Source organism: Beta vulgaris, chromosome 2, assembly GCF_026745355.1.
Source record: "Beta vulgaris subsp. vulgaris cultivar EL10 chromosome 2, EL10.2, whole genome shotgun sequence".
Lineage (NCBI taxonomy): Eukaryota > Viridiplantae > Streptophyta > Magnoliopsida > Caryophyllales > Amaranthaceae > Beta > Beta vulgaris.
In genome coordinates, this window is record NC_079203.1 from 38,432,936 (window position 1) to 38,449,110 (window position 16,175).

Genomic DNA, 16,175 nt, shown 5'->3' on the forward strand with positions numbered 1-16,175 from the left:
GCCCTTGTGATTTGCATAAAATGCACCAAGTATCCTTACTGACTAATGATGTTAAGTTTCCGTTAGCTTTTAGGGTTAATTAACCCCTCTAACCCTAATTAACTAACTAAACCTTAACAACTAACCCTATCCTAAAACTAACCTCTAACTTCAAACCCTAACCTAACCTTAACCCCCTAACTTCAAATCCTACCACCACCACCACCTCCCCTCCCCCGTCGATTTCCCCACCCCACCCCACCCCAAGCAGTAGCCCCCACCCCTGTCGATTTCCGTCGAATTCTCCCCACCCCCGTCGATTTCCATCGAATTCCCCTCACCTCCGATCTCCGTCGAATTCCCCCACCCTCATTCCCCTATTTCAACCAATGACCCCCAATCACTTTTTCTTTCTCCTTAATGGTTGCGGATCTACTGGTGTATTTTGTACCGAGGATGGGGGAATTCGACGGGGGTGGGGAAGGTGGGGGCTACTGCAAGGGCGGAGGAGGAGTGGATTGTGGCGGGGTGGGGGGGGGGATGGGGGAGGAGGGGGCTATTGGAGACTAGGGTGGTGGCGGAGGGGGGGACTACTGCGGGGTGGGGAGAAGGGGGCTGCTGGGGACTGGTGTAGTGTGGGAGGAGGGGGGTTGCTGCGAGGGGTAGGGCAGGAGGGGCTGGGTGCTGGGGTGGGGGAGGAGGGCTGGGTGCTGGGGTGCTAGGGGACGGTTAGGGGGTTAATATTAGGGTTAAGGTTTATGGCTAGACTTTAAGGTTAGGGTTTAGGATTAGGGGTTAATATTGACGAAATGGTAGATAAAGCTAAAAGGAAACTTAACACCGTTAGTCAGTAAGGGTAGTTGATGCATTTTACGCAAATCACAAGGGCATTTAGTGCATTTTTGAAACAACGAGGGTACTTGGTGCATTTCGTGAAACCTCAGGGGTACCTGGTGAAAAAATCGTTCTTTTTGAGTCATGAGTGGGGTGTATTTGTTAAAATGGGTCATAATTCATGACAAACTTTTATAAGATGAGAGAGAAAGTTGATGAGAGAGAGGGATGACATGTTTTTTTGGGGCATGAGTGGGCATGCTCTAAGCAGAGCGGATCCGACCAAGGGGGCTTACCCGACAATGGCCCTATTATCCAACTATATTCAAACAAGTACGAAATACTGCACTAGATTGACATCAAAAGTTGGTAGTGCATATGGTTTGTTTACTGATGCATGAGTACCACCTGGTTGAGGGTTCAAATCCCCTTGCAAATAAGTTCTCCAATCTTTTTGATGCACCTTCTTTCCTAGTGGTGTTATTCTCTTTTTCTTCTCCAGTGAAGAGTTATAAGCAGAAAAACCAAATGAAAAACAAGAAACCCTAGATAGGCAGGAGAGAAGAGTGAAACTTGTCTCAAAATTACACAAAATCATAGATTATGGAAGAGTTCAAGCGTCAATTAAGAGATGGATCATGCAGGTTGGGACCAAAAATAGTGTTGTCGGAGTCAGATAAATCTTTAAAGGCACGTCGATTCAAATCTGCGGTAATTGGAAAATTATGGGATTACCGGCACTTCAATGAACAGATGATCAAAGACTAGGCATGCAATCACTGGATGAAAAGAGGCAAGGTTGAAGTAGAAAAATGGGCAAAAGTATTCTCTTCTTCTTTACAAATAATTAGGATAGGGAAGTGTTATTTGTCAAAGGGTCGGCTTATATCCAAGGCGCATTGATGGTGTTTGTTCATTATCAAAACAAGTTCCTTTTTGCTGATCTGACCTTGAAAGAAGTTGTTATGTGGGTACGCATTTAAGGACTTCCATTTAGCTACCGTACAGAAGAGGTTTCAAGGAAGGTGTTGGCTGAACTGGGTTACATTTTCTACTTTGATAGCTTGTCGAAACAAAGAGGTCCAAAGCCGTTTTTAGAGCCAAGATATGGGTGAACTTGAATAAACTTCTGCTCCCCGGATTTTATAACCAGGATGAGAAGGGGGTGTCTTATTTGATAAATTTGAGATATGAGGGAATGTTTGTGTTCTGTATTAAATGTCGAAAAGTACTGTACTAAGAAAGCCATTGTTGTTTATCATGGGAGATAGCCATGGTTTTAGTGAAGTCGTTTTCCAATTAAGTTTGGGGAGCAACTAGTGAGATACATGTGGATAACCTCAACCATCCTCTCAATACATCTAAAATTCGAGGATTGGCTAGGAAACAAGGGAATAGGACTTCTGCCCTAGATCTTGTTTTGAAAGCTGACTCCGGAGAGCTCTCATAAGAGGATACTGTTGGAGTGTGTCCTATGATCAAGTGCATAACTCAAAAGTTTTAAATTATTACTTATATCCAATATAGTTTAGGTAGTCATGATGCTTTGCTAGAAGCCAATGTTGACTTGTAATATTAATAAATGATTTAATATTTACTACTGAACTTGTTTGGACCTACAGGGTGACACTTAAACTACAATGTCGATTAATTAGTCTATTGGAGACTAATATTATTTGATAACACAAATAAATACTCTATTACTAAAATAAAATGAGATAATTGTAAATATCTTCTTATTTAGTAAAATATCAATTATAGGGATAATTGATTATGTTAATCTTTGATTGATTGGAATCAATTAATTAAATGAGTAACAAAATCAATCATGTGATGATTGATTGCCCTTAAGTAAGGAAAGCATTGTATCCTCCTTTTTTTTTTTTTAAAGGATTGTACGCATATATTAAGGAGGGTATGTAAGAATCATTTGATGATGATCAATATATGCATGCTTAGCCGTAAAAAGTGAGAAAAGAGTGAGAAACTTTTGTTCTCTAAAAGTTACAAGAGAGTATTATTTCAAAAACAATTAGTTGTTTTTAATGTTCTAGCAAAATCTAAAAGTCTAATCTTCATTGTGGTGGTGGACTACTTGTGGAGGGATTTCACTTGAGATTCTAGAGTTAACATCAACGAGGCACGCTACAAAGGTATAATAACATAACTCCCTTCTGTAGATTCATTATAGTATTTTAGGGTGTTCTTGGGAATAGGTTTTGTACAAATTGTTTGTATTTCCGCATCGTAAATCCTATTAGTGGTATCAGTCGCCTCCCTATTTATGCTATTTTGATCTTTGTAGATGCATATTATTTATCTTGTTAATATTATATTTGGACTTGTGAAATTGCAACATATTATTTTGTTTCTTATTGGAATTCGAATAATATTAATATATGATATTTAGTATTTGTTTTTCAATTTTTTTTATGAATAGTTCATATAATATATTTTTTTTCTTATATTCGATTTTTTTTGATGAGATTAATATTTTTTTTTTCCGATTATAAGTCCTTTAAGTTTTTGTTCAAATAATATGATTATATTTTAATAAAAAAAAAGTTGAAATCCCTTACTCAATTTTTTTTAGGTGTGTATATTTTATTTCTTAAATTACGAAAATTTGTAGGCAAGGGTGTCTAATTTGTTTAATTTTTCAAATTAAATTACACATTTTAATTATTGACAATGGGATTTTAAATTGAAAAAAAAAAGAAAAAGGAAAAGAAAAAATGAAGAAGGAAAAATGAATGTTGGCACTTGGCAGTAGACCTGGCAATCGGACCAATCGGATCGGATTCGGACCGGACCAATTCAGATCAGGCCGTTTTCGGATCAAGTTACATTCGAACTGGGATCGGACCGGATCGTTTCGGATTGGGTCATCGTTCGGACTATTATTTCGGATCGGAATCGGACTATGGTGGAATGAATGGAATACTCATACCAATGATGTTTTTTTTATATAAAAAAACGGGTAAGTTTCGGGTATTTCGGATCAAAGCCTAATCGAAACCAATAATTTCGGATTGGTTTACCTTCAGGTCGGATCAGTTTTAGATCGGGTCGGGTCGGTTTCGGATCGGGTAAGATTATATCGGATTATTCGAATTTCGGATGAGTTTCGGATCAAAATTATTTCGGACCGGATCGGGGCCGTTTCGGATTCGAATCAGGGTTCGAACCGTCTCGTTTGGACCACGGATCGGATATTTCGGACCGGATTTTCGGATCAGGATCAACTTTCCCAGGTCTACTTGGCAGCATGTGTTTTTAATTGTCACTTTGCCAAACTTGTCATGCAAATTTGCTGTTTGGTTTCCAACGTCCAGGCTGGACTTCTGTTTGGTCTGGACAGCTGGGCCGGACAGCTAGTCTGTTTTGCTATCCTCTGGCTTGGCAGTGGTTCTTGTGGGCCTACTGTTGGGCCTGGATTACAACATGATTTAAAAAAAATGTTTTGGGCTTGTTTTGCTTGTGTGGACAGCATTACTTACATTTAGTTTTTGGGCTTAAAATATGTTTAACCTCAGTTTCTTCAATCCAAATTTTGAACCTAATAGTTAGGTGATCCATTTCTTAGTGGAAGTTTATTAGTTTAATATTCAACTCTCGATTTTCTGGATAAAGTTGCAATTTTATTATCATGATAATATAAAGTCCAAGTATAATTTCTAACACTATTAAATATTTTGTTAGTTTTGAACTAATTAAATTGTTGATTAGTTTAACTAATTTTTTTTATTAGAATTGTCTAATATAAACTGGGTCACTTACTCTAAGTAAGTGAATGAATGAATAATTTTATGCTTGGATGTTGGATGACTAGTATGGCCCAAATTAGGATGGAAAATACAATTTGCGTACCGTTTATGTATTTTTGTATCTTAAATACGGACTTTGAGCCGTTTTGTATTTTTGTAATTTTATTTAAATTTCAAATAACTTGTAGAGAATCAAGCTTTGATGGAGATCAAAAGGCGGGTACAAAGAAGCATCCTCAAGTTTAGATTAAGGTGTAGGGGCCATACGCCCATACTAGGATCATTTTAAATTATGCATTTAATTATTGCTTTTATTTTGTTATTATGGTCTTGTTCTAATTACTATTAGTTCACTAAATTTAGAACCGACATAGTAACTTAAGTCCTCATTTTTTTTAAATTTTTGAATAAATTAGATACCCACCCTTACCACCTCTATTCATGTTTGATATTGGTAATGGGCTTGCCAAGCAAGGTATTACTTTTTATCTTAGAATATTAGAGTATATTTAAGAAATTTACAAGTATGTAAGGTTTTATTCAACAAGGTATCCAATTAGGACTTGGGCTTTGGGGTATAGGAATGGGGTTTTTTTCATGTCATGTTTCCCATTAACCAAGAGTTATAGAAGTATAACTAATAAAGTGTTATTTACCTAAATCTTTTATCTCTTAGGTGACTGGCCAAAGTCGGCTTAGGATCAAATGAGTTCGGGTCTTGGAATCTTTTAGCCTAATTGAGGACGTTTTTTTAGACTAAAAGCCTTTAACTTGTTTTAACCTGGTTAAAGTTTGAAGTTATTGTTTATAATCATAAACCTAAGACTTTACTTTTTCATTTGTAGATGGTTACTCCTAATTTAAACTCCGCTATGTCATCTAATGGTATTCGCTCTATTCTCGAAAAAGAAAAACTTAATGGCAACAATTTTTTGGATTAGTATCGCAACTTGAGAATAGTTCTTAAGTCTGAAATGAAACTGGATGTTCTTGAAAACCCTCTCCCTGCTGAACCTACCCTTCGAGCATCTGCTGAGACTCGAAAAGCATATGATACGCAGTAGCTAGATCTCTTGATGTCACATGTTTGATGTTAGCATCCATGATTCTGAATTAAAAACAATTTGAAAATATGGAGGCTTTTGACATCATTCATCAGCTCAGAGCTATGTTTCAAAAACAAGCAAGAATTGAGCGCTATGAAACGGTTAAGGCTATCCTTGAGAGCAGTCTCAAAGAAAGTGAACCTGTTGGTCCACACGTTCTCAAAATGATGGGTTATTTTGAGAATCTGGAACGATTAGGTGTCACTTTAGGTGATGAGCTACCAATTGACATCACTCTCCACTCCCTTCATAAGGGTATGACCAATTCGTGTTAAACTTTAACATGAATGAGTTGGAGAAGACTATGAATGAGCTTCTAGGAATGCTCAAGACTGCTGAACCAAGTATCAAGGTTGCACCTAAGAATCATGTTCTTATGATTCAGAAAAAGAAAGGGATTTTCAAGAAGAAAGGCAATAAAAAGCAATACCCACAGAGTAAGGATAAGGGTAAACAGGTTGTCAAAACTAAGGCTGGAGTACTCCAGACCAAGAATGCTTTCATTGCACAAACCAGGTTCATTGAAGAGGAATTGCCTAAGTATTAGAGGACAAGAAGAATGGCAAGATTCCTTCTACCTCAGGTATACATGTTATTGAAGTAAATCTCACTATTTTAATTCTTGGGTATTTGATACGGATGTGGATCTCACATTTGTACAAAGTGCAGGGACTAAAGAAAAAGGAGCTTGGCTCGAGGGGAAGTGGACCTGTATGTTGGCAACGGAGCAAGGTTGCAGCTTTAGCCGTAGGCACTTTTAGATTAATAATGCCCTCTGGGCTTGTTTTGGATTTGAATAATTGTTATTTTGTTCCAGCCATTTCTAAAAACATTATTTCTGTTTCCTGTTTGGATACAGAAGGGTTTACTTTTGAGATTAAGAATAAATGTCTTTCTTTTCAAAAGGATGGAATGTTTTATGGTAGTGCTCACTTATTTAATGGGCTCTATTTACTAGATTTAGAAAAACAAGTTTATAAATTGATACTAAAAAGGCCAAATCAAATGATTCAAATAAAACTTCCTTTGGCATTGTCGTCTTGGCCACATAAATGAGAGACGTATCCAAAAACTTCAAAAGGAAGGACTTTTGGAATCATTTGATTTCGAATCATATGATACATGCGAATCTTGCTTACTTGGAAAAATGACAAAAGCTCCATTCACTGGTGTAAGTGAAAGAGCAAATGACTTATTAGGTCTCATACATTCTGATGTTTGTGGACCAATGAGTACAAATGCTAGAGGCAATTATCAGTACTTCATAACATTCACAGATGACTTCAGTAGATATGGGTATATCTACCTTATGAGGCATAAATCTGAAGCTTTTGAAAGGTTTAAAGAATTTCAAATGGAAGTACAGAATCAGCTTGGCAAGACAATAAAACCCTTAGATCTGATCGAGGTGGTGAGTATTTAAGCCAAGAGTTTGATGACCATCTCAAAATTGTGGAATTCTTTCCCAACTAACTCCTCCAGGAACACCACAATGGAATGGTGTGTCCGAAAGGAGAAATCGAACTCTATTAGATATGGTTCGATCAATGATGAGTCAGGCCGATCTTCCGATATCATTCTGGGGTCATGCCTTGGAAACTGCCGCACTAATCTTAAACAGAACTCCAACCAAAGCTGTTGAAAAGACTCCATATGAGTTATGGGCTGGAAAAACTCCAACTATGTCTTTTCTTAAAATTTGGGGATGCGAAGTTTATGTAAAACGTTTACAATCTGACAAACTTGCACCTAAATCTGACAAATGTTACTTTGTGGGTTATCCAAAGGAACAAAGGGGTATTACTTCTACAATAAAACTGAGAACAAAGTGTTTGTGGTCGAACTGGTGTCTTTCTCGAAAGAGAACATCTTTCTAGAAATTCAAGTGGGAGAAATATTCACCTCGAGGAAATTCGAGCTGAAAATGAGCCACAATATCAGGAGCCTCCACAAGTTGTTGTGGAAACTGATAAGACTCCACAACCTGTTGTGGAATCTACCTCGTGGCACCCGCCCCTCGTAGGTCTACTAGGAAAATTTCAGCACCTGAGAGATATGGATTTCTCATGTCTGATAATAAAGAAATATTGCTTTTGAAAACAATGAGCCTACTACCTACAAAGCAGCTATGGCTAGTTCAGATTCCGACTTATGGTCAAAAGCCATGAAATCCGAAATGGATTCCATGTATGAAAATCAAGTTTGGAACTTGGTTGATTTGCCCGATGGGGTTAAACCTATTGGATGCAAATGGGTTTTCAAGTTGAAAACTGACATGGATGGAAATGTATATATCCATAAAGCTAGGTGGTGGCACAAGGTTTCAAACAAATTCATGGTATAGACTATGATGAAACCTTTTCACCAGTAGCTATGCTGAAATCTATTCGGATACTTCTAGCAATTGCCTCATATTATGACTATGAAATATGGCAAATGGATGTTAAAACCGCTTTCCTAAATGGTTTTTTGGAAGAAGAGTGTACATGACACAACCAGAGGGTTTTTTGATCCTAATGCACCAAGAAGGTATGCAAGCTTCAAAAGTCCATTTATGGATTAAAGCAAGCATCAAGGAGTTGGAACCTCCGATTTGACGAGTCAATCAAAGGTTTTGGTTTTCTCAAAATGAAGAGGAATCTTGTGTTTTACAAGAAAGTTAGTGGGAGTAAGATTGTTTTCTTGGTCTTGTATGTAGATGACATACTTCTGATTGGAAATGACATTTCCATGTTAGAGTCTGTAAAGATATGGCTTGGAAAGTGTTTCTCAATGAAAGATCTTGGTGAGGCTCAATACATCTAGGCATCAAGATCTATAGAGATAGATATAAAAGAATGATTGAACTAAGTCAAGAAACTTATATTGATAAGGTTTTAACTAGTTCAATATGAAAGGTTGTAAAAGAGGTTTTCTACCCATGTCTCATGGCATAAGTCTGAGCAAGACTCAGCGTCCTTCGACGACTGATGAGAAAGACCATGCGTCAGCTATTGGATCCATCCTGTATGCCATGATATGTACTAGACCAGATGTTTCCTATGCTTTGAGTATGACCAGTAGATACCAAGCAAATCCAGGTGATGACCATTGGACTGCTGTGAAGAATATTCTAAAGTACCTTAACAGGACTAAAGAAAAATTCTTAGTTTATGGAGGAGAGGATAAGCTAAGTATAAAAGGTTATACTGATGCTAGTTTCCAAACAGATAAGGATGATTTTCGATCGCAGTCGGGATTCATATTTTGTTTAAATGGAGGAGCGGTGAGTTGGAAAAGTTCCAAACAGAGCACCATAGCAGATTCTACAACTGAAGCTGAGTATATTGTGCATCAGAAGCAGCAAAAGAAGCTGTCTGGATTAAGAAGTTCATTTTGAACTAGGAGTGGTTCCAGTATTGCTAGTGCTTTGGATGTTTATTGTGATAAACTGGAGCTATAGCACAAGCAAAAGAACCAAGATCACACCAAAAATCCAAACATGTACTCAGGAGATTTCATCTGATTCGAAATAGTTGATCGAGGAGATGTTAGGATATGTAAAGTTCATACGGATAGCAATGTTGCAGATCCGCTTACTAAGCCACTTTCTCAGCAGAAACATGAGACTCATATTTCAGCTATGGGAATTAGGAACATTGGAGGATGACCTATTTGTTTTGTTTATTAATATTGAACGTATTTCATTATTGAAATAAAAGGTTTATGTTTATTATTTTATAAATATATGTTTGTTTAAATTCAGTTTAGTATTAAAACAAATGTCCAAAGTAATCAGTTGTTTTAAATAGGATGTTGAGTACGAGGACTCAACTATGGAACCCTATTAAGTGAACTAAAATAAATGATTACCTAATCCCTAATCAGGTCATTAAGTAGGTACATTAATGACCTATAATGATTAGTTTATAATTTGATTGATGATCATGTTTCATGGATCATAGGGGCATTGGATGTCTAATCAATTATATTAATGTGAATTGGTGAATACACATTGGATTTGACCCACATAGAGAAATCTTTAAGAGCTGAATGTCATAAGTTTCTCTAAAATATAAATGAGTTGATTCCTCAGACTTGAGTTTACCACTGATTCCTTACATTGGTGACTAGTACACTTTGGCATTGTCAAACGTCGTGCCGTAAAAGGAGACTATAAAGGCAATGTACATGTTGCTATGAGTCGTGTGAAGGATAGAGGGTAAATAAGATGGAATTGTCCCTCCTATTTCATAGGAATGTTGTTTTGGCCTCTCAGAGAATTTAAACTATAAAATGCATGGTCGTGCTCGAATGGATTGTGATTCAATCATTCGTTTGATAGTTGAACTTGGAGACTGAGAAATCTTCTGGACTTCATAAGGATGACAAGATTTCTTACCTTATGTTCAGATATAACAATAAAAGACAAAGGAATTATAAAGCACCACTTGCTCTTGGAAAAGTGGGAGATTGTTGGAGTATGTCCTACGATCAAATGCATAACTCATAAGTTTTAAATTATTACTTATATCCAATATAGTTTAGTAGTCATGATGCTTTGCTAGAAGTCAATCTTGACTTGTAATATTAATAAATGATTTAATATTTACTACTGAACTTGTTTGGACCTACAGGGTCACACTAAACTACAAGTCGATTAATTAGTCTATTGGAGACTAATATTATTTGATAATACAAATAAATACTCTATTACTAAAATAAAATGAGATAATTGTAATATCTTCTTATTTAGTAAAATATCAATTATAGGGATAATTGATTATGTTAATCTTTGATTGATTGGAATCAATTAATTAAATGAGTAACAAAATCAATCATGTGATGATTGATTGCCCGTAAGTAAGGAAAGCATTGTATCCTCCTTTTTAAAAAAAAAGGATTTTACGCATATATTAAGGAGGGTATGTAAGAATCATTTGATGATTCAATATATATGCATGCTTAGCCGTGAAAAGTGAGAAAAGAGTGAGAAACTTTTTTCTCTAAAAGTTACAAGAGAGTATTATTTCAAAAATAATTAGTTGTTTTTAAGGTTCTAGCAAATCTAAAAGTCTAATCTTCATTGTGGTGGTGGACTACTTGTGGAGGGATTTCACTTGAGATTCTAGAGTTAACATCAACGAGGCACGCTACAAAGGTATAATAACTTAACTCTCTTATGTAGATTCATTATAGTATTTTAGGGTGTTCTTGGCAATAGGTTTTGTACAAATTGTTTGTATTTTCGCATCGTAAATCCTATTAGATACAACCCAATCAGACTCGGTAGACATGTCAGAGGGAAGTAAGTCAGTGCCAAACCAGGTTGGAGAAAAGAAAAAGAGAGGAGTAGAGATTAAGGCTCCGTTTGGTTGGGTGTAAAACATTTTCAGTGTAAAATAATTTTCATAGGAAACAATTAACAATGGAAAACACAATTCCAAAATCAGTTTTCCGTTGTTTGGTTCCATGTAAGAAAAATGATGAAACGAAAAGAAAATGAAAGGAAAAGTAAGGAGGTAGTGAGAGAAGTGTACAAGAGACAGAAGGAAAAATAAGGAAAACAGTTTTTCCTTCATTTTGAAGGGAAAATGGTCTCCCATCAATGGGAGAGAAATTATACTCGTAAGGAAAATGCTTCTACACTCTTTTGCAAACCGAACAATGTAAAATTGAAATTGAGGAAAATAATTTTCTAGGAAAAAGTTTTATACCCTACCAAACGGAGCCTAAAGGGAAGATTACTTGGTTGGCTACGCCTTTATACATGGAGTCGAAGGATGGAGACTCGTTCGGTCAATGTCTATGTAAGCTCTGGCGACTAATCTCACTTATTACACCAATGCATGGGATTGATGAGTGTGAACGAGGGATAACGTCAGCAACATGAACATTCATCCCACCTATAGGTGAGGGGCTCAAAGTTACTGCGTCCCAAGGTCAGTCTAATCTTACTAATAAATGCTCAACCGCCACCTTTTCTTAAATGTTTAGCCGGAGACTGTTGCTTATTACAAAAATGTTTTCATTTTAAAATAGTTAAACAACACTAAGGCCTTTAACAAATAAGATTAGGAAGTAATTTTTTCACCTCACAATCAAGTCAAAAATATAGGGGGTCTATTATATAAGGTTCTTAAGTATTTAGCATGCCCTCTACAATCTATTGTGGTGTGGGATAGGGTGTATAGAGGCTTAAGTAGTAAATATCTCTTAACCATCGGCTTTAATATAATAAGAAAATTTATTTATTTATCAACAATTATTCCTTTAACATGCATGCACCCTCTACTATATTCCTTTCTCACCACAACAGGTGAAGTCCATTCCCATAGAAAGCTTAGAGTTTTCCTTAATAAGACAAATATGGATCCACCCCAACAACAATTTGTTTTTAATCATCTACACAACCCTCTACCTACTACTCGCCTCTTAGAAACGAATAAGTTGTATGTCACAGTCTTTCCGGAGTTTGATTCGTTTCGGCCCAAAGAGAACTTTCTAGGCCCACAACCACAAATAAATAGAGGCGAGACCATAACTTCTTTGGGCCTGATAGCTTTGAATTTCCTTGTCTTTATTAAGTGCATATAGACCCAAACCTCAACCCTCATTTCCAAATAAATTTGTGCAACATGCGTTTTAGCCCACCACAAATAGGCCAAAACCAGCCAATAGAAGCTGCATCTTTTGAGGAGTCGGATAGTGATGTGTTCTGGTCCTGTGAGTTAGAGTCGTCTAGTTCGAAGGATGTATGTTATGACACAGGTAAGTTAACTTTATCTAGTCCAACGTGCAACCACTTTTCGGCTTCCCAAAATCTCCAGACAAAAATTTTTTAATCAAAAAAAAAAGGGGAGAAGCCATTGTGCAGTAAGGATTCAAACCTTTTAAAACCCGCCACCAAGCCTCGGCTATAAAATGAGTGTAAAATTAAAGTCGAGCCAGATTGGGGAGAAAAGGAAAATAAAACTAAATGTCTTTGACACCTAGCATAACATAGGACTCCCTATTGTCTGCATAGAACTCATCTACCAAAAAGACTACAAGCAGTTTCCTCTCATTACCGACCCACACTTTGCTAGCCCAAGTAGTCATTTCCATCTGCAAGGATATATTAAATAATTCTACAGTTAGTCGGGAGTAACTAGCAGTTCTCCCATAACAAAAGAAATAAAAGCATGATTCAGACATAGATTAATAAGAAAGGAAAGCATACAATCAAGACAACTATAACGAGTATTCGAGTGAGCAAGAATTTATTTTGGGCACACGAATGGGAATTTTTTTTATTATTTATTTGTTGTGATTGAATTCTTATTTGTTGATCTCCACATGTGTATTTCTGATGTGAATATTTTTTTTTTTCATGAATGATTATGTGGTTGATGACGAGTATTCTGTGGTGTTGTTGTAACTTCTTGAGAATTGTTTGTTGATACGATCTTGTATGATCAAATCAAATGTTGCATTCCTAGAGGACGACATGTAAGCTAAGTTATGTATTGAAACCTAAAGTAGAGTATTAATTTTAGGTCGCGTAGTAGAATGGCTAGCAACAATAACAACTTAGCTATTGCGATTCGCCTCTTGGCGGAGAACTGACTCGGGAAAGTGTTAAGCGTTTTGATTCTGTTGGGGACATGTTTGAGGGGCAAGTTGATCCTATCGTCTTAAAGAATTCGATTAGAGAATTTGAAAAGATCTTTGGGCTGTGAACTATCCTCAGGGTGTGAGAGTAGGTCAAGCTATTTTGCACCTAAAGGATGAAGCTGATTTGTGGTGTAGAGAAAATGAGGCCAGTCTGAGTGTTGTGGAAGGTTTTAATTGGGATTTTTTTTGTTACTGCCTTAAGGGGGAAGTTTTACCCTGCATTTATGAGGAAACAGAAGGCCCAAGAGTTTATCAACCTTAGGATGGGAGTGTGACCATCTCCGAGTACTATAGCAAGTTCATAGCACTATCGAGGTTTGCACCTGAGGTAGTAGTTATTGAGGAGTTGAATGCTCAAAGGTTTGAGCAAGGTCTGACTGAGGAGATTCAGTTAGGGTTATGGGGTGAGACTTTCTCATCTCTAGATATTGTGTATGGAAGAGCCGGCCACATTTGTTATGTAGTAGTATCATGTTAGGATTATTTCTTTATTTATTATGTAGTACTCAGCTTTGCCGATTACGTGCTTTGGTTTGTGTATGTTGATCATGGCTATGCCTTACTGATCTTGTGATGAACCATTTTGGTGAGCAGTTTCTAGGGATCAATAGTGCATTGTCTATCTACAAGTTTGAAGGTGATGCATTTGGTTTGGGATTGGAGAGCTTCTTTAGCTTAATTAGCATACTTTGGGATTTATACATTTTATAATTGGTTTTGGTTTTGTGTTGACTTTGACTTTGTTGGTTGACTTTGTAGTTAACTAAATTTTAAAGTTATTTATTATGTTTTTCGCTGCAAAATTCTGAATAAGCCGAAACGTTATCACACGGGCGATAATGCTTTGATGATTCTCTAAGTTTTATATTAAAAAGTATTTTGGAAAAGAGAGAATTATCGGGATATTACATTTATAAAACTGTTGAAAGACTTAAAACCAAGCAGAATAGCTAAAAATCGGTGAAGACGGATGAGAAAAATGTGAAAGTCAAAATAGAACATCTATTTGAAACTCGAGGGGTATACTTTTTCCGTTCTAAAATTAAACTTACAATTATAAGTTGTTTTGAAAGGAATAAAACATTGCTTTAGTTGACATTTACTTCTCTATATATCAGTCTCTTCATCACATGAGTTATTTGAGAATCTTTATTGTAAACCTGGGTGGCTATTTTCGGCAAATGAGTAAAATGGGCAAATGAGTAAATAAGCAAAATGAGCAAATGAGCAAAATGAGCAAATGAGTAAAATGAGCAAATGAATAAGTATTTCTACTCATTTAAGAAAATGATCAAAACTTGGTGCAAATGAGCAGTTACGAAAACGAACTAATTATAGGTGAGCAAAAAAGAAAATGAAGAAAGTGATGAAATGAATAGAAAAAAAAAAAAGAGACTAGAGCAAATACATAAGAGTTGACTAAGCACCAATAATCATCCAACACAAATTATGTAAATGTGCACATAATCTTCAATCATTCTAAATGAGCATAGATGCTTGACTCATTTGAACATTAGAATTCAAACAGAATAAATTTGCTCATTCCTACAATGATAATTCAACATCAGCACTCAGAATTTTGTTCATGTCCTTATCATGTAAAACAACAAAAAACATCTGATTTATGCAATACGAATAACTTAGGGGAAATGAGCAAAACAACAATAACAAAACAAATGAGCAAAAACATAATCAAATTTGGGTCGTGGGTCTTCATCATTGTCGTGGATGGGTCGTGGGTCTCTTCAGTCGCCTCATCATCATCATCCTGAATCTGCGTCATCATCATCTCATCGTTCATCTCGCGAATTTCAGATCTAGAATTTTTTTTTCGCGAATTTCAGATCTCCATTGTTGTGTTTGGAAGGTTTGGAAGGAGGAGAGAGAGAAGAATTGAAAATCAGATTTTTCCAGCGAGAAAGAATTGAAAGAAATGAGCGAATTTCATATCTCCATTGTTGTGTTTGAGTTGAATCCGCCATTAATGGTCCGCAAGGTTGCGTTGGCTTCTCCATTTTTTTTTCTGTTTACAAGGTTTCGAATTGAAGGAAAAGCGAGAAAGAAGAATTGGATTCAGATTTTTGCTTTTTGCCCCGAAATTACCAACGTGCCCCTTAACTTGCAATTAATTACGAAAATGGTCTTGGGTGTACCATGAGCATGGTACACCCAGGTGTACCATGAGTGGACTCGAGTTATTTTTGTTTCTCTCTATCTTTGTCATTTCCTTAATTTCATACCTTCCCTAATCGTTCATTTATTTTACAACGAAGGAAATATATTTTTCGAAATTTTCACCAGGTACCCTGATGTTTTACGAAATTCATGAAGTACCCTTGAAGTTTGCCTATAATGCACCAGACACTCTCAATAACTTACTTGTGTTAATTATGTCCACTTAAATGACCCAAAATCAGTTGACCCCTTATTTTAATTCCTCTAATATTTCATATTACGCTCAACAAAGTCTTCTAAAAGCAGACAAAATTGCCTAAGAGGTACTTATGCCACTATTAAAACTATTTTGACCATAGTCTAAAGGTGATTTATATCACTAATATTTTGGCATGTAGGTTAATATGCAAATCAAGTTGGGGTTTAAATAATTTCATGTCATTTAAGCTAACAAGATCAACACTAGTAAGTTACTGATAAGAGTACCTGGTAGGGGTGCTTATTGCACGAACCGAGCTCGAACTAGGCTCGGCTCAACTCCTATATCGTTTAGCTCGACTCGGTTCGGCTCATGAGCTCGACGAGCTCGATAGATTAAGCTCAACTCGAGCTCGATTTAAGATAAATAAAAAATAAAACAACACAACATTAAACCAAACAAAAAAAAATTGACATTAAA

The 16,175-nt window shown here is 36.3% G+C and overlaps 1 protein-coding gene across 1 annotated transcript; it reads left to right on the forward strand.

Annotated features, from left to right (window-relative positions):
- Positions 1–8,606: 8,606 nt before the first annotated feature.
- LOC130590507 (secreted RxLR effector protein 161-like) lies at positions 8,607–9,065 on the forward strand. The gene has a single exon (XM_057392980.1). It carries the CDS (start codon positions 8,607–8,609, stop codon positions 9,063–9,065), a length of 459 nt encoding a protein of 152 aa, XP_057248963.1.
- Positions 9,066–16,175: the final 7,110 nt, after the last annotated feature.

Excerpts from the sequence above, each read along its gene's own strand:
- LOC130590507 (XM_057392980.1), top strand. The coding sequence starts at position 8,607 with ATGTCTCATGGCATAAGTCTGAGCAAGACTCAGCGTCCTTCGACGACT.